Here is an 18,157-nt window from a genome sequence, read left to right as displayed (position 1 = left end):
TGATAGGAAACCTGTAACACAGAGAGATTAAATAACTTGCCCAAAGTGCCAAAGGAAAGAGCACAGTAGCCTCTGCATTCCCAGAACAGTGGGTGTGTAATACTGCCATGCCACACACATTCAACCAAAGAGTTAAAGGGTTACCATGCAAGGCCTATTGTAAAGCATTATAAAGCAAAGAGGTTTTTAAAAGTGGTATTAGCAGAAGATTTGAACAAGGGAAATGGAGAGACTTTGAAGATTAGCTTACCCCCCTCCCCCCCCCCAAAAAAAAAAAAAAAAGTGATTTAGGATTGTTTCAGGAAAAAAAAGGGGAGAAGAAAAAAAGAAAAAAAGCAGCCCAATAAGGGATCTAGGAAAGGATTCAAAGTACCACCTCCGGAGCGAAGTAGCCAGAACGACCAGCCAAAGATACAATTTTCACATCTGGTTATTTCATTATTGTAACCCTGTCCTCCATCTCAGAAATTTTATTGCATTTTGGCACAAACTAGCCCTGGTAACTTGCAGAGTCTTTAAGTCTAATGGGCTGTTTAGTAGACTAAAATAAAAAGGCATATGATGCGTAGTGGTGTAAAATTCTGCCAACAAGATTTTTACAATAAATGTCTCCAATTTTTCAGGTTCTTCCCTCATCTAAGTTTTATATTAGATACATAATTGTTCTTTGGTGCTAAGAATGCATTGACCATTTGGTTTTGCTGGATTTATAGTCCCAATTCCTTACATATACTTTGGAAAGTGGAAGACTAAGTTAAGGAGAGAAAACTGTGAAAGAAGACAAAATAAGTGTCCTATGCAAATTCAACTGCATGCTTCTAATTTTCTCAGTTTTAATCCTAATAGTATATTTTCCTGAGACCAATGATGGGATTTACTCTTTTATTAACATAAAATTACCCTAAAATATCAACAATATTGACTTAATTCATTTTAAAAATATCAACAATATATTCCCCATTCTAACCTCTCCTAAAACAATCATTTCAGTTTTAGAAAGGAGAGCAGTCCAGGAAAATGCTGATGACCCCAATACAAAACTGAAAATCAGAAATGGGTAGCAATGTTACCTCTTCTTTCCAAGATTCCCTTTCACTAAACAGCCTGTTGTTAGATGGCTTTGAAATCACTGATTAGCAACAAGGCAGCAGTGTTAAACTATGCTACTGTACTATCCTAGTGGAACAAAAAACTACATAAAGAGTAAAGAGAACTCAAGGTATAAGGTAGATGTTTGACACTTTTTTTTTTTTTTTTTTACACAACAGTTCTGAAATCAAAGACCCACCCAGAATATTTTCATCAATGTATTAAATTGGTTGTTCAACACAATGCGTATTCCTGAGGAAAAGTCTGCAGACACCTATCTTGGAGCTGCTACATTTAGGGTCAGAGAGTGTATTTTGCAGAATGCTTACTCCACTGCTGAATAAAAGTAATAGATGCACATTCAACAAAATTGCCTCAAATGCTGCATTGCATGAGTAGAGTAAAAATGAGGCTGTTTTTCTGAGCTACCTTGCTACAGCAGGCAACATTTACATAACTAACTAGAACTAGGGAGAAAACAGGCAGGATACTGGTTTTATTGTATTCTAAAAGCTCTAACGCCTATATTTATAACCCTTGCTGTTTATATTACCGTGCCTTCTTCAGGCAGCATCATCTATCTTGTTTTTCTACCACTGGAAAAAATAATTGTGGCTTGACTTCTTAAGCCTCCTGGAATGCAGGAACATAAATTAATGAAAAATACACACAAAAGAAATGACTGACAATTACTTGCTTCGACATCAGGCAACCTGCATGCTATGTTGATCCTACAGTATGAAACAGGTATGCGAAGACAGGCTGCACTCTTCTAGCAATATCAACCAGATATGTAAATTAAACAGGCTAATTAATCCATTTACACTGTGTGCAATCACATAAGATAAATCACCTTGATGTTATTTCCATGCATGTTCTAAATGTGACTTTTCCACACATTTCTGGGGGAAACCGGGCAATGTAAATGGAGATAAGATTGCAGCATGTGGAGGCAAATCTGAGAGGATTTCAGTCTAGCTACCTGAGATTATAATCTCACCAAAAAACAACAAAAACCCAAACAAACAAAACACAAAAGCAGCATACCAGCACAGGGTTTAACATAAACTCACTGCCCAAGTAAGTATTTGTGGCTCCTGGAGAGCTGGTCTAAGCCATGCTGCAGCCTGTGCTGTTGCATCTTCTCAGAGCCTTATTAATAGGAGGTAAATCAAAGCCAGGTTAGGCAGGAATACATACGCTGGAGTCACGCCTCCAACCACAGCACAGGCTTACCCCAGACCATATAAACACCTGCCACTGCAATGCAAGCTTCTGAGAAAAGTCCCGCAACTTCAGATCTTAAAAAACACTGTGAAACAGAGCAGAAAGAAATGGATACCCTAACTCTGTATGAAAAATAACATATGCCTATTTCTGAGTCTTGAGCAGAGCTTTCCCTTGATAAGACTCTCTCTGCCAAGCAGCAAGAGACTCTTCTACAGTTCACTTGCACCACAAAACAGCTGCCTCACCAAAGGGAAGCAGCAGTCTCCAGACATAATCAACTTAGCCTGGCTGCCAGAAGGCAACAATTGAATAAGTACCAGTGAACAGCATTGTGGGTAACTTGATTTGCAGCTATTAAAATCACTTAGAAATAAGAGAACTATGTAGTGTCTTAAATGACTATATCCCACCATTACTTTCAACAGGGATTTCTATGAGCTGGTCATGAATACGGTCCCAGATCTGTCAGCAATCAAAACTGAAGGGATAAGCTAATAAAAAGGAAATAGCCCATCTGCTTGAGTATAAACTGAAGACTACATGCAGCTAAATAGCACAGAAGTAAATCCAAATTCCGCAAAGCTGGAAGGAAGACTTGCCAGGAAGGTTCAATGTTTTGTCTGTCACTCAACAAGGTGCACTGAAAAACAAATAGCTGGACACTTCAGCAGTTACCCAAAATCCCACTAAGGCTCAATTTCAAGTTCTGGCATGAAACTCTTCATTATTTTAAAACCAATCACATGAAAACATTTTAACAACAGTCTTTTAGTGTTTCAGCACACACCCTCTCCCTAGGAAACATGATTATTCTCCTCTGCTATGTCCCTTCATTGTGTAGAAAGCTGTCCTGACAATTTGAGAAAGGTTAACAGGATTATGCTTTAAAGTTCGTCACATCCCAAAGTGGAACGCTTGTAAGAAAAACCTCGGACAACACACTTCAAATCTCTCTGTACATCCTGCCAAAGGTGATGTGCATCCAGGATGCTTGTGGTATGGTGTATATACGACTGAGAACTCTTAAGACATTTTTCAAGTGGAAATTGCTGCACAAATTTGGGATTCAAGTGACACTAGGTTCCAGGTTACTGGGAAGTTATGTGCATTCTAGTACCTTTCAACTTGTAGAAGGCCCACAGAAATACCAGCTGACAGAGCCATCAGGCTGGAAGGGGCAGCCAGAGGTCTCTAGTCCAACCTCCTGCTCAAAGTAGGGTCAGCTGTGAGATCACACCAGGCTGCTCAGGGCTTTCTCCAGTTGCATCTTGAAAATCTCCAAGGATGAAGACTCCAAACCTCTCTGGGTAGCTCCACTGCTTGACTGTCCTAACGGTGAAAAAGCTTTCCCTTCCCTCAAGCTAGAACTTCTCTTGTTTCAGTTTTCCCATTTTTTTCCTACTCTTTCACCCACACTGTCTATCCTGACCCTGCATGGCCAGCAGTGCACTGGTTCAGGGGCAGGCAGCCAGCAAGGAGTATGCAGTGAACCTGTTACCTTCAACAACAACCTTTCTTACACCATTCCCACTGAAGGTGCAAATTGCCTTGGGATGCCCCTAAAAATTTAGGCCTTATTCCATGTGCCTAAAAACCAGCTGTGGGGAGCTGTCAGGTGAAGAAAAAATGCAAGTAATCTGTGATCACTGGAAGCATTAAGTGGCAAACTTTCCGCCCTAGCCATACGCTGACTTTTTCAAAGAGGTTTTCACAGAGCGGAAGACAGAAAAGCACTTAAAAGGAGAGGGAAAACAAAACAAAACAGAAAAAAAAAACATTCAGGATAGCCTTGATGTTTTGTAATTCTCAGAAGCAGTGGGGACCTGCAGCTGTGGGTCTTTACAGCCCCCAAAGGCCAACTCTTGGTGCAAATGGTGGGACATAAACAAGATGGAAATTGTCTGCAGCTTGGGAATGATGCTCTGTATTCTGTAAAAGTTGCAAAAGCCCATCTAAAGGAAGCAGAAAGGAATTTATTCCAGCAATGGAAAAGAAAGGGAAGCACATAGGACACACGAGAAAGAGAGATCAGCGATGTGTAAAGACACTCTTTTTGTTCTTCCACTCCAGCAATACCCAGGGAAATCGACAAGATTAAAAGCAATCTTTGTACGAGCATGTGAGGAATAAGAAGGTAAAATAAAGTTCAAAAGAGGAAATGGAGTGGACTACAAGATTTAAGATAATCCCACAACACAAAAGTCACAAAGAAGGTAAAAACATATTGCTGTCTTGTCACAGTTAATGTGAAATGACATAGGAATGGAAGCACCACTTCAGAGCACTGATAGAAATGCCATAATGAGATTTCCTTATCAACTGGAGGAAATATGGCTGAGTACATTATGAACTATGAAAGAAACCAGTGTAATTTGCCTTAAATTATCAAGTGCCTATCATGAAAAGACTTATTTACAAAATAAATAGAGTAACGAATACAAAGTGGCTATATAATTCCAGGGAAAAAGCCCCTTCACTCTACTTCCTTAACCTTTCTTAGTAAATCAACATCAAAAAGCCCACTAAAACTGATCAGTTTTGTTATATTATAGAGTTATTTGCATACCTTGATGGTCTGCCCATGAAAATAAATTGCTCGGCTGAAATACTAGCACCCACTTTTGGGGGTGTGACTGCCTGTGGCACAGAAAATATAAACCTGCAGCGGTAGGGTAATAGGTAGGAGAATCACTTGGCTGTGATGGGAATCCTCATGTTGCTGACAGAAACGACTGTCAGAACCGTGAAAAAGGGAGGTTTCATATTCTCAGGGTCAACCCTCCTATACAAGGAATTTCCTCAGTACTTCTTTCCTTCTCAAGTACAGTGACGTTGACAAAGAGAAGAGTCACAAGAGTTGGCTCTCTTGCAGCCCATCAAAGTGACACACCTACAGGACCCTTCTCAAGCATGTTCTCCAGCACAGCTTGATAAGGCAGTTAAGTACAATAAGCAAATACAGACTGCTAGCAACATTTGCAGCCTGATACCACTAGCGGTTCCTCAGCCACAGGGGAATTTTCCAATGCAAACAAACTGCATTTTGGCTACTCTGTCCCACTAGAGCAGCATCAAGCACTTTAGAGGGCAAGGAAATCAGTAAAAGCTCATTTAAAGCCTAGAGGTTTGTCATTCAAGAGGAATTCGTTCAAAGTAATCGGCATTACACTGAACTGCTGTCACTCCTCCCATTGCCATATATTGTTCACAGTTCCATTTACTGTCTCACAGAGGAAAAGAGAGATCAAAATACCAGCAAGATCACATTTCAAGAACTCTCTAGCTGGACAGTACTTTACAGTTTTGGTTTCTGAGTCCCTAATCCTGCTTTGAGAAACAATAAAGGAAAATTTGAGAAGGTAAGTAGAGGATAAAGCATTTTCTTACCAAAATTCCCCAAGCTGTTCTCTCTTGTATCTACTCGCATCTCTAGAGCCTTCACTTGCTGTAGATCATCTACCCCTGCCAAAGCTTTCTGTAAAGATAAGCAGAGATATATTTGTACTCTCAAGGAAAAAAAAAAAAAAACAGAACACATGACATAGGAGCAAAAAGGTGTAGAAAGGCTTTCAACTAGTGCTTTGTCAGCACGTGCTCCAGGTCAAAATGTCCAGATCCATGATCACATTAAAATAAGTTTAGTTTTCAAAGATCTTTCTTCCTAGCAGCTCTGAATTATTCTAGTTTGCATTTAATTTCTACGTAGCTTACAGCGTCAAAGCTGCAAATCGCCCACAGACCTAGACGCCAATTAACTTCATTTAAACAGTAGGTCCATGCTTTTAAATCTTGCATAAGTCCTGTACTAATCCTCAACAGATAGGAAATGTTACCCTTAGTGCCACCTGTAATCAAAAGGCACTAGGTAAAACTCAACAAAACCCATCTTTTAGCCTCTTAATTCAAAACTGTCTAAAGGAAAGAGATAATTTTGGCTCAAGTTGGTCATAAGATGTTTGCTTTTCTGAAAGAGCAGAAGGCTGATTGCAAGAAATACAGATTCCTTTGAAAAGAATTAGGCAATGTAAAAGGACACATCCAAAATCTTTCACTATTTTTGCAAAATCCTAAAGAGACGGTCAACTGCTGCATTAAGCAGGGGAGAGGAGAGAACGAATGCAGTTCCTTATCACAGGATCTACCCCAAAATAACGCAAAGTCTTTGCCAATACGTACATGCACATTCTGCTTTATTTAAATATAGGCTGCGCTGAGCCCTTTTTCTGGGCTAATCAAGGAACGACAAAGGGAGTCTTGAACCAAAATCTAGGCATGCCACGTTCCAAAAGAAAAGCCCGTGAGAGCCTGCTTGAGAACGTGACCTAGTTGGCAGAGATAAGCATGAGGGAAGACGCAAGCAGAAGTTGCGCACATAGGAGAGACTGAAGTTCTAGCTGGTAAAAACTACAGTATGGCTATGAAATCTAAGACACTGGGCGGCAATTCCACTAGCAGCTGAAACAATCTCACAGGTCACTACTGCCAAAAAGGAGCTCTCATCCCCTCTTCCTTCCCCCTATATTTCCCTCCTCGTATCCTAGCTCATTTCTCCCCTGCTTTCCTGATCCAGTCTGCGTGTCCCATCACCTCCCTTTCATCAGCATTGGGTGCTCAGTGCATCCTGCCATGCAGCTGCCAAATCAAATAGCCCAGGAAGAAACTACACTCTTTTCTCCTGAGGGCTAGTGATTCATGGAGGGGTCTGAACTACTCCCTGAGAGACGAAAAAAATCAAGGCTTTTGCATCACAATAACTACCTGAAAGAGTTGCGGCTACATATGGTGATAAAATTGCTCAAAGTTTGCCTTTTTGTGTTCAGAGTGAGAACTTGCAGCTATAAAAAAGTCTGCTTCAACAAAATGGCTGACTCCAGTATCAGTTTCTCCTCATCAGTGATATAACCAACAGCATGGGTCAAAAGTGGTATTATTATCTGCCTTTTGCCTCTATATTTAGGAGGAAGGTAGAAAGTTGTTCAACAACCCCTGTGTACAGGAGATGAATTTTCTTACTGTTAAAAAGTTACAACATATTTTAGCTTGTTTTCATTTGCAGACCAACATTAATGATGGGGAAATGATTCATTAGAAGGGAATGTGTGTAGGATCACCTCTGTTTATGAGTTTTGTGAAGAAAAAATAACCACAGGAACATCCAGTTCATTTTGAAGAGGAAAATGGCAATTGCAACATTCCCATTCATCAGGCAAAATTTGCATTGCGCATAGGCAAGTGCAACTTCATTCACTCTAATGGCTGCACCTCCTCTTACAAGTAAAGAGCCAAACACAGTCTTAGCCTAACCGAGATGACAATTTAAAAGGGCATGATTTTCTGAAACACCTAAGCATCCCTCCTTGAAAAACTGGCTCCTTTTGTAAGGGCTTGAGTTGGACTCCTGAAAATAGAATTATCCAACTGTGATTTTAAGCACAGCTGAGCCTAAGAAAGCTTCTAGACTCTCTTGCCTCCCCATGAGAATGTGAGAGGCACAAAGGCCTAAGCTAAAAGTCAGCAAGTCCCTAACGGCATCTAGAAATTTACTTTTTTATCTCCAAACGCAGCCACCACAGGAACTGTTTGCTCCTGCAAAGAAAGCAAGCTTACCAACTACAGACAGCTTTAGCCTCCAAGTAAACAGAAGATCCCTCACTGCAAGACACATTTTGCAGTAATCCTTTCCAGCAGATGACACTGTTTGTCATATGGCATGAGCGTACGTGAGAAACCAGAGCTCACTGACATCCCAGCACACATAGTCATGCGCTCAGATTGCTCGACTCGGACACGAATTAATTGTCTTTAAAAACAGCTTCTTTGGAAGAATAGCCCCCCCCCCCCCCCCCCACCACCACCCAAAGTGGCCTCAATAGCCTACTTCAGTAAAAGACAGAATAGGACGAGGTCTCAAAATAAGTAATAACCTTAGGGTCATACACATTGCCAGTAGAGGAGCAGAAGGTCCTGGCATGAGGGGCCTTTGCCTTTCTCTATTGCTCTTTACAAGCTCCCTGTGTGCAGTCCTGCCACTCTGCTATGTCCTGGAAAGCTACTTTTCCCAATTCTGTCCACCAGGGATACAGCTGTGTTGCTCACTCTCCTTTCTCAAAATCGAAGAATAAAGCTGCATAGGGTTATATTCTCGCCTCTTCTAGTTTCCTTACTCCTTTTACTCATACCAGGGGCTACTTGTGTACTTCTTTGCTCTCCTTTTCCTCTTCCAGATCCACCATTTGTATTTCCTTTTCTACCTCTGTCTGAAAAATGAGTCACTTAGTGCATGCACCATGACAGGCAGAGCCGTGGCTTCAAGGCTGGAAAGCCTTATTGGCTGCCACCACTAGTTCTCGAACTATAGATAGCTGCTTGAAGCATGTGTTAACCAGATGCCACAGACTCCATGTGTTCTCAGTTCCCACTTTTCCGTTCTGCTTTTCCAATAGCCTCCATGAAAATCAGTGATGTTCTGTCTGCCGATTCCTAGAAGATTCTTGAAGAGTTCAGAATTGATTTGCTGTAGGTTTAAAAAAATTATCATGCTGTGTGGAAGAAACCAGAGAAGAGCTCTCAGGTTGACTACCTGAGCTCATTTAAATGCACTAGAAGCACAAAGGCTCTAGGTGTGACTGTAAGCTCCTTAGCAAGCAAAAGGCCAGGGAGGCAGTTCAAGAGAAGGTTACACGGTGAATAGTTCCTGCGGAGGATAGTTCGGACACTCCTACTCCCAAGATACCTTTCTTGGAATACTGGTGCACTTGGAAGTGTGATAGGTCTCGTATGTCACTGCTGAAATTCTGGCAACAGGAACAGAGGAGATTTAGGGAAGGACATCATGGACACATTTAAAATAAAAAAGATAAAAGGGAGACCCTGCTATATGTGCATTATTATGTTGTTGTTTAATATCAGAGCACAGGAAAATTCAGCAAAATTTAAAAGGAGGGATATTTATGAGGCAATTTTACTACTGTTGGGGTAGTTTAAAAAACAAAATCCTCAGTCAAGCACACTGACAGGGATCATCAGCTTGGACAGAGATATGTTTGGCACCACGGAGGTAAAAGCGATATTGAGGTGCTTTGCAGCTCTTCATTCCTAGGGCCATGCCAGGGCCTGGGACAGGCTCCTGCAGTAGTTCAGAGAAGTCCCACTGTGGCTTCAAGCAACGACTGCCTGTCCCAGCTCCAAGGGCTGTTTTGACAGCCAGGGACAGAGGGTCTCTTTGCCCGTTTTTCCAGCAACACTTATGGACATGAAAGTACTGTGCCATCTAGGTATTTCTTCTGTTGTTTACAGTTGCTTAGCCTCAAAAGACTAGACTAAAAGGGGCCAAGGATCTATTCTAGATAGAGACTTGGAAATGCTCAGAGCTATTTTACACCAAAAAGATACCTTAAAAAAATCTAAATATAATTGCAGGTTGTCTGTCAGCATCCAGAAAGGATTCAGCCTGCCACGCAGCTACTGCCCAGTAAGGTGGGTATCTGTTAGAGGGAGGAGGAGGCTTTTTTCTGAAGAATCAAATATTAAAATTTTTCTGACACATGATGCTCAAGGAGGAGGCCTGACAACTTGATTCAGTGCAGCAAGTACTCCATCCTAAGTTTGCTTATTTGCAAGGATAAATTTCTGTGGAAAACTACTGCACTATTCTTTGAACGCTGATAAATGACTAGTATAACAAAGATGAACAAAGGTCTCTCTACATTTTGGTATCTCCTTCATTAGGATAGAACTATTTTCCATGAGATCATGCAGAGGAGCCTGGTAAATAATTTAGCCAGTGTTTTAAGAAACAGCTCCATGATGGCTTACAAACCACTCCCATCACACAAAATGTCTGGCCAATGTCTAACTGGAGAGCTAGTTTGGAAAGCTTTTCTTCTGACTGACAAGAAAAGGCAATAAGTATTCTGTAAAAAATTGCAAGTGAACAATATTTCTGCACTTGCAGAGCTTCCCAACTGACAGAGCAGTCACCTGGGGATGCTGGGAAATCCGGTTCAAGTCCCACTTGCAACTCTCTGTAAATTCCTTAATTGACAAATAATATTTGTTCAATTAAAGCTGGTGTATACAGTTGATTTTGTCTCTCTTCCCTAGATTTTTCACATACGCTAAGAAAAGCAGATATCTTGTTGAAGAGCATGTTGCATGCAGCTGTCAGAGAAGCACTTCCAGCTGTGTGTTTATTTTGTTGATCCTGGTTAATTTGGCTAACTCAGGAATTCCTGAGTGGTGAGCTTATTTGCTTTTAATACTACACCTGTATGCAAATACTAGATTCACGTCCATTCATGTGTTCATTGCTTTTCATAGGGATTTTGTTTGAAATTCCCAACTCAAGTTCTCCTTACACAAACAAACGTGTGTTGCTACAAGTACTACTTCTAAGAAGAGAACTACTAGAATATTAGCAAGATTTTAAACAATTCTAAATCAAGAAATTTTCAATGAGAGGGGACAGAACTTACATGTGGTCCCATATGCAATCTTCCTTTTGGACGGCTATATGCTGCAGATGCTCATAATTACATTATTCAGTTTTATTTCACTACCTTCTGCTTATACATAAAAATACCCTCTCCTCCCAACACAGAGAGAAGAGATTAGCTAGGTATTTAGTCTGCGATAAAGAGGGATTTTCCTGGCTGATATGAAAAGTGTACGTGAGGATAATAATTGCAGTTTAAGAGGGGATGGATACTGAAGTAAAGACGTACTTTTCTCTCACACTGACGCCTCTAACTCATTCAAATTGTTCTGCGTGGATAGGCCTCTTTCTAGTCTTACCATCTTCAGTTAAGGTCCCCACTGACCCATGTTGGGGACTCACAATACTGACACCTTCTCATTTTAATTGATGTTAAGGGTCTGATGCTACAAGTTGTTAAGAGCTCTCTTAACTATTGCGAACTCCAAAGGGAAGGTGGGGCATCTGGAACTAGATGGGAGGTTTGGTGCACCTCCCAGAGGTAGCCCATATCATTTCTGCAGGAGGAAACAAGAGCTCAGTTTTAACTATGTTCTGAATTAGCATGCAGGTTGGAAGTGGTCGTTTCTCATACGAAATTTTGCTTTAAATTTATTTTAAGATTTAACTTCCCTTACATAGATATACAATATCATACACCAATATTCTTATTCCTTTCTAGCAATTCTTTGCCATATGTGCATACTAAGTAGTTACAATCATTGTTTCAATGTTATGTCACTGAAAACGCAAGGCTGTAAATCTGTCATTTTATGTTAGCTAAGCAGCTGTGACTATATGCAAATAAAAATCTGGTTTTTATACACATGCATGCATATGTGCTTGCAAGTACATAAAGATTCCTGATGTGACAGTCTGAATGTACAACCTCAGATGTCTAGGTACGAGGACGAACACTCTAATACAACAACTATAAGCGTTCACTGCAGTAAAGGTAATAACATTAGGATAAGTACATATAAAAGGAAACTTCTGAAACTAAATGAAGCTTTATAATTTCTGCCCTATTCACAGAACTAGTTTTATTACTACCTACAGAAAGCAAAACCTTGAGCAATTTGTTCTAACTTTGAAACTAATCGTGCTTCAAGTAGGAGGCTGAACTATAAGACCTCCGGAGGGCCCTTCCAACCACATTTTTGTTTGTAATGATTATATGATTCTAAGGAAGTATTCAGCAGATCCAAATTAAGTTACTTCATTCTCCTCACTCCACTTATAGTAATTTATCAATATTTTGCACTTGTTTGCTTGATCTGCAGTTTTTTCTCAAAACCATTTAGCTTACAACTGAGAGGCAAGCTTTCTGCCAAGGAAAAAAGGAATTGATTGTGTCAGTTCAGTAAGAATACAATCTGTAGTTCCAGGACCCTCCAGGATTTTCTTCTCCCTATGAGGATGAGTGCATACCATATGAAATACACCCTAACCTTCTGAGCAACAAAACTAAACATCACTTCCTAACACGTGTTCCTAAGTTTAGAAAACATGATTAACTGGAGCAAGATCAATAAATAGTGAAATAAGAAGATTGCTTCCTTTCTTCTCTAAAGATCATACACAAACCATGATGGCACCAAAAGTTCAGGAATGGAACTGATTAGTTTTAATAACGTGAAAATATCTGGAAGATCATTTGACCTTGTAAAATGTGTTTATTCTGAGAAGTTTGGATGCTTTTTGTGGAAGTCAGAAGAGCCTTCCTTTGCAAACCAAGGAGGAGGTGGGGAAAAAGGAGGTTAATAAAAAAAAAAAAAAAAAACCCACACACAACAGTGATTCAAGTCAGGTGGAGCTCTTAATTTCAGTTTCTCCATACTTAATGAGAAATCTGTGTCACAGCCCTAACAAAATTAAGAATTACTTGCACCATACTCCCCAGTAATAACCAGTTTTCAGAACAAAGGAAGAACGGGGAAGAATTTGCTCACTCTGGTATTCTTGTAACAGCTGACAACAACACATAAGCACAAATACAAGCAGAGGTACAGAAAGCAACTGGAAATATTAATAGGACAGGATGGAAAATGATATAGGTGAAGACTAAACAGTACAATAGAAAATTGATATTGATACCAATATAAAGAATAAAAAGAGCAGCTAACAATGCCAACCTTTGCAACAACAGCTTTTAACCTGTCGCTTGGATGAAGAGCATTCAAACGTGAAAGGATATGACATTGTTTCACAGCAGGAAAGATACCAGCAAGCAAAAACTGCAGAAGATGTGTTTAACTTGACTGGGATATGGAATCACACACAATATCAAAGGAAACACTAGACTGAAATGAGGCCCCAGAAGACCACAAGTGCTGTAGTGAACAATCCTAAGATATAAGTGGCACAAGGATACGCTACTGGGTGTGTGTGTGTGGGGGGGGGGGGGGGGATAAGGGACCAATGCTTCTGGATAAATTGTCTGTCTTGCATGCCATGGGGTCCAAGACGACAAAAAAGGGGGGAAAAGGGGGGGGGCAAGGAGAAAAAAATCATTTCAGGCCAAATTCTCCTTTATTTGGAAGAAAACAACCCAACAACTGGGAATAATGAAGCAACACAAGAATTATATCCTTTTGACAGCAGCCTTCAGTAATGGAGAACGGAAGGAAGGATCTGTGAAGGAAATATGAAGGAAGAAACCCACATATATAGAGATTTCACACAAGGCAACACAAAACTAACATGGAAGAGGGATAAAACAAGTAAAACGTCCAGGCATGGAGCAGCCTTCAGGGCCACAATGCAAGACCCTCAGTCTTTACAGATTCTGCACAACTGGACCTTTCAGCCCCCTCCAACTTCCACGTGAGCTAATGCAAGACAGCAACCGCAAGGGCAAGGGGTAAAGCTTAGTACAGATCTGTGCAAAAAAGCCTTCTTGAGGAATCTCCGTAAGGTGTCCAAATCTGCCTATACAACACTGCAGAATTGGGCCTAGATACATCCTTATATGAATGTAAAATAAATTTAACTTTAATGAGCATGTATTTTAAAAATCCATTAGTCAATTTCCTCTTTAGAGCACTACAGCAAATATGATCAATAACTCCTAAAATATTCACAACTCAAAGACAATCAGAAAGATATTGCAAGTGTATTGATTTAAGCAAAACAACCTTTCAAAATATTTAGTTATCAATGGCATGCAGTTGCTTAACAAATATGCACATGAAGATTTGTTCCAGATTAAGTGTTTGAACAGTGTGTCTATTTTTACATTTGAAGTAGAGGAAGTAAAATTATGGAAGCAGCTGTTTCGATTTGAGCAACATAAAGGTCAAAGAATAGATAAATTGGATATGTTATTAGAACAAACTGTAAACATTGTTAACGTTTCCTTGACAATGCCATATAATTTTGCCTCTGAACAGGGAGTATTCCAGTTATGCCAACACAACTGTCAAGTTCCAGGGCTAGTAAATAACTGTGTCCAGAAAAACGTGTAGGACAGTATGCATCCATTTAATAGAGATTCTCTGAAATGGAATTCCTTACAAATGTTAATATATACAATCTTAAAGTGCCAAGACTTGATTAAATTCAAGAGGGCACATAAAAATAATGAAGTGTGTTTCAATCATTAAAAAACTCTAGATTTGTGGGAGAATGTAACTTGTGGTCTGTACAAAAACTAAAATATGACAAAATAACAAACTGTGATTTCATGGGATGAGGGTATCAGTGATTACTCATGCTTTTCTGCTGACAATTTACTGTGGAATACAACAGCAACATGGATTCAAAAAGAACAGAATTTCACTCCAACTAAAGTGCTTGCTAAGGGTTTAATTCAGAGTTTACTGAAGTTGAGGATAGCTGCTCTGGTTTCTCCAGTGGGCTTTGGATCATGCCCTAAGAAAACAGACTAATCTGAGAGCTTCCCAGTGGATTTATACAGCGCATTCTAGGCCTATTAGACTGGGCAAACTCTATGCCAAATTTTAACAAAGAACAAGAAGTTGTCAATGGTTTACATGAGCCAGAGGAAATTGAGTACAATAGATCACAGGATCGTAGATCAATATTTTTTTCCAGAAAGTTTAAAACATAAACTCACCAGAAAGAGATTTTTTATGTAAACATTTCACAAACACAAAAAGGCTCAATTACTATGGGAAGAGTCATTCTGAGAACAACTTGCTATCTAATCTATAGCGTGTGGTCAAAATTGATTGGAATAAGGCTAGGAAATTGTGTAAACCTGCAGTTTGAGAGTAGCTGCAACATTTGCCCTTCAGTTTTCCACTAGTGCAGTGGATGTATGGAGAATTATAGACACACCCCACCCCGTGCTCCAGGAGCATCCAAAGCACAGACTTGGGAACCCACCACTCTTTCTCAGCTCCATGACACAGCAAGCTGTAGCTTCTCCTTACTAATTCTGTTCCTAGCTCTCCCTCTGCCTACTAGAAATAGGCCAGGATATTTTCTCAGCTTCTAAATGTCCCAAAGGATTTCACCTTTGATTAGTCCCCAGGAAATGCAACACAACATCCAACAAAGTTTCCCTTCGCTAGACATTTCAGCATGTTATTCTCTTTCAGCAGGCTACATACCAGAATCATTTTCCCTAGTCAAAAAGGAACACGGCTTTCAAATGTGTTTTGAAACTTCACACACGCACATATATATAGAAAGTACCCATAGCACTTTTGGAATACTTTAATCAGCTTCTTAGCAATACAGAGAATTTCACTAATCCAGAAAATAATTGCACTTTTAAAGCTGCATTTTCAATTTCTAGTACAAGGTCCATATAAAACCTTTTTCTGATGCTAAGATTCAAGCTACTTCAGACAGCATTAATGAGATCTGTTTTAAATTATAATTATGCTACCTTTACTTTTCTTCATGCTGATTCAGGGAAGCTGGCAATAAAGGCAGTAGTATTCGTGCCAGGCATATTTTTGATATGAAACAAGGTGGAAGGAGGACAAGCATATTTGCTAAGTTTCCAGAAGACAGAAGCTACTTCATGCAGAATTTTAACTGTCAGATGTGCAACAATCTACAGCCATGACAACAGCTGCTGGAAAGTTAAGATAATACGGCTCTTTATGCGCCAGTTTGCCTCTTCTACTTCATTAAAAAGTATGACATCTACTCACCAGTTTCCTGGGGGTAAGGTATTCATCCATAAGTAGCTCTCCATCATCTTTAATCAGTGGACTGGGATTTAGGTTATCTCGCCAACTCAAATCAGTCACCCGGATTGTAGCTGAGGCTGGACGAGAAATTCTGCCAGAATTCCACTTCAGGTTCATCTTGATTTGCTTTGAATAAAAGCATAACAAGTAGTCTGATTTTTTTTTCCCCTCTATTTATTATCTCCCCTTTAGCAAAATTTAGTTTTACTCCTCTTGCAAGTTAGCAGGTTCCTAGAGAGATGTAGATTTCTCTAATTGGAAAGAACCCAAAGGAATGCATCACGTAACATGTACTCTTTCCTTTCTCCACTCTCTAGAGCTATCCTAGTCCCATCTTATTCAGCTTAAACACTAAGGCTTTTTAAGCAAAATTTCTTCCAGGTATATAAAAAGCCAGGCATAACCTATGGTTCTGTACAAAGGTGCTCAAGAACAATAAACTCTGGACACTATTCCCTCCGGTTTTCCCATTCCTCCCTTCAACCTTCTCCAGCGGTAATGAACTTTCCATTCACGTCAGCCTGCTGCCTACTCGCTCCCTCTGAAGAAGGCAAGCAGCACACAGCAAATCTCTGCTAGACTTCAGGCTGCAAATGTCAGCACCAAGATATATTATCATTTCTCTCTAGCTTTTAGAGCTTTGTCTGTAGGCAACACAGATGGCAGTGTACGCTTCCTGCCCTGAACTAAACGTACGTACGTTGTTACCAACTGTCCTCTGGGTCAATGGGAACTCAATCAGAATGTGGCTAATGATGTCTAGTTCTAAAAAAGTGTCTTGGAAAAAATGAAATTCAAATGCAATATAAGCAAAACTATGTACACTGTAAGTGAAGAATGCAGTTCACAGAAGTGTCCGCTCTTCAATGCCCAATTCTACTCCTTTTACAGAAATATTAACAATTAACTTTGAAAAATGAGAATAAGCATATGTGTACAGTTAGAATAAAACGCAACCAGCTGTACCTGAATGCTACAAGCATTACTATGATTTATACAGCTATTTACTACTATTTGGCAGCAAGTAAGTATCACAGCTGGAAATATTACTGTATCAACAAAAGGCTAGACTAGAGAAAAGCTCAGCTGAAGGAACACCTGCAGTTTTCCCCCTGGTCTCCATTGTGAGGTAATACCTATTCTTAGCACTGGAAAAGAATTAAATAATCAAGATAATCATAACTGGCTGATAAGGATTCATTAGTGGCTGAGACTTGAGAATTACCACCTTCCTTCCTCCTCGTAGTAATAAACAGTTAAACGTGGGAATACTTTCTACTAAGAAAAACAGAAGAAATGCTCACTGCTCCACTAGTGAGCTATGTTCAAGACGACAGACTGGTTAGTAGGTGAGAGAGGTTTAAACCAAAGGGACTTCTTGCTTCCGCTGACTACTCGTGTCCAGTTAAAAGTCTTCATCTCTGCACTGGCAAGGGAAATCCAAAATCCCAAAATAGCAGCCCTTATTTAAAGAACAACAACAAAAAATAACAATCCACCAAACTTCTCCGTTCACTGTCTTCTAGCAGTAGAAAGAGAGGAACTAAACCTCATACTCGGAAGTGCTATTTCATACACTTATCACAGGACAACTCACAGAAAGCAAAAACTGTTTTTCCCAGGTCACTGAATGTGTCTGATAAGCATTCCTACAGAAGAAACTGCCATCTCAAATGTGCTATGTATGTCTGAACCATAACAAAGCTCGATGCTTAAAAATGTTTTAAAGAACAAGTTCTTCAGAGACAGATTACTGCTTTCAATCCTTCTAACATCTTATACAATAAACACCATAAAGTGCATTGAGCAGTGATGTTTCCAGTTTCTAAAACCTCAGTGCTTCCATAGCGGTATGACGACAACTTTTACATTACTGTCCATTAAGAAGTAAAAACAATCTTGAAAGTACTGAGTACTTAGTTTTTGGAAGAAAAAAAATACAACCTATTCATTTATATTAGAAATTTCTTTCTCCAAAGAATTCCAGAATTCCACAGATTTCTAATCCAATTTACTTGGATTAGAATAGCTGCCATGTAAATGCTGGGACACTTCAACAATTATACCAGACTGTTATGGTGGATCACGCATAAGACAAAGTATGTTGTTTCTTTCTAATTCAAGCAAGGGTCATTATTATACTGTACGTTTTTGAAGCCAAGTGGATCGATAGTCAGAAATTACTGATGTCATGTGA

The 18,157-nt window shown here is 39.7% G+C and overlaps 1 protein-coding gene across 7 annotated transcripts in view; it reads right to left on the bottom strand.

Annotated features, from left to right (window-relative positions):
- Positions 1-18,157, bottom strand: part of LRRC56 (leucine rich repeat containing 56) — a 91,848-nt gene that overhangs the window by 40,932 nt on the left and 32,759 nt on the right. For all 7 annotated transcript variants that reach the window (XM_068944662.1, XM_068944666.1, XM_068944668.1 and 4 more), the window contains 2 exons: positions 15,922-16,086; positions 5,707-5,794 (listed from right to left, as the gene is read on the bottom strand). In XM_068944662.1, coding sequence (XP_068800763.1) covers positions 5,707-5,794; positions 15,922-16,086 — 253 coding nt within the window. The remainder of the gene's footprint in view (positions 1-5,706; positions 5,795-15,921; positions 16,087-18,157) is intronic.

Source organism: Struthio camelus, chromosome 5, assembly GCF_040807025.1.
Source record: "Struthio camelus isolate bStrCam1 chromosome 5, bStrCam1.hap1, whole genome shotgun sequence".
Lineage (NCBI taxonomy): Eukaryota > Metazoa > Chordata > Aves > Struthioniformes > Struthionidae > Struthio > Struthio camelus.
The sequence above is the reverse complement of the archived record's forward strand: the minus strand, read 5'-3'. Positions and strand labels throughout refer to the sequence as shown.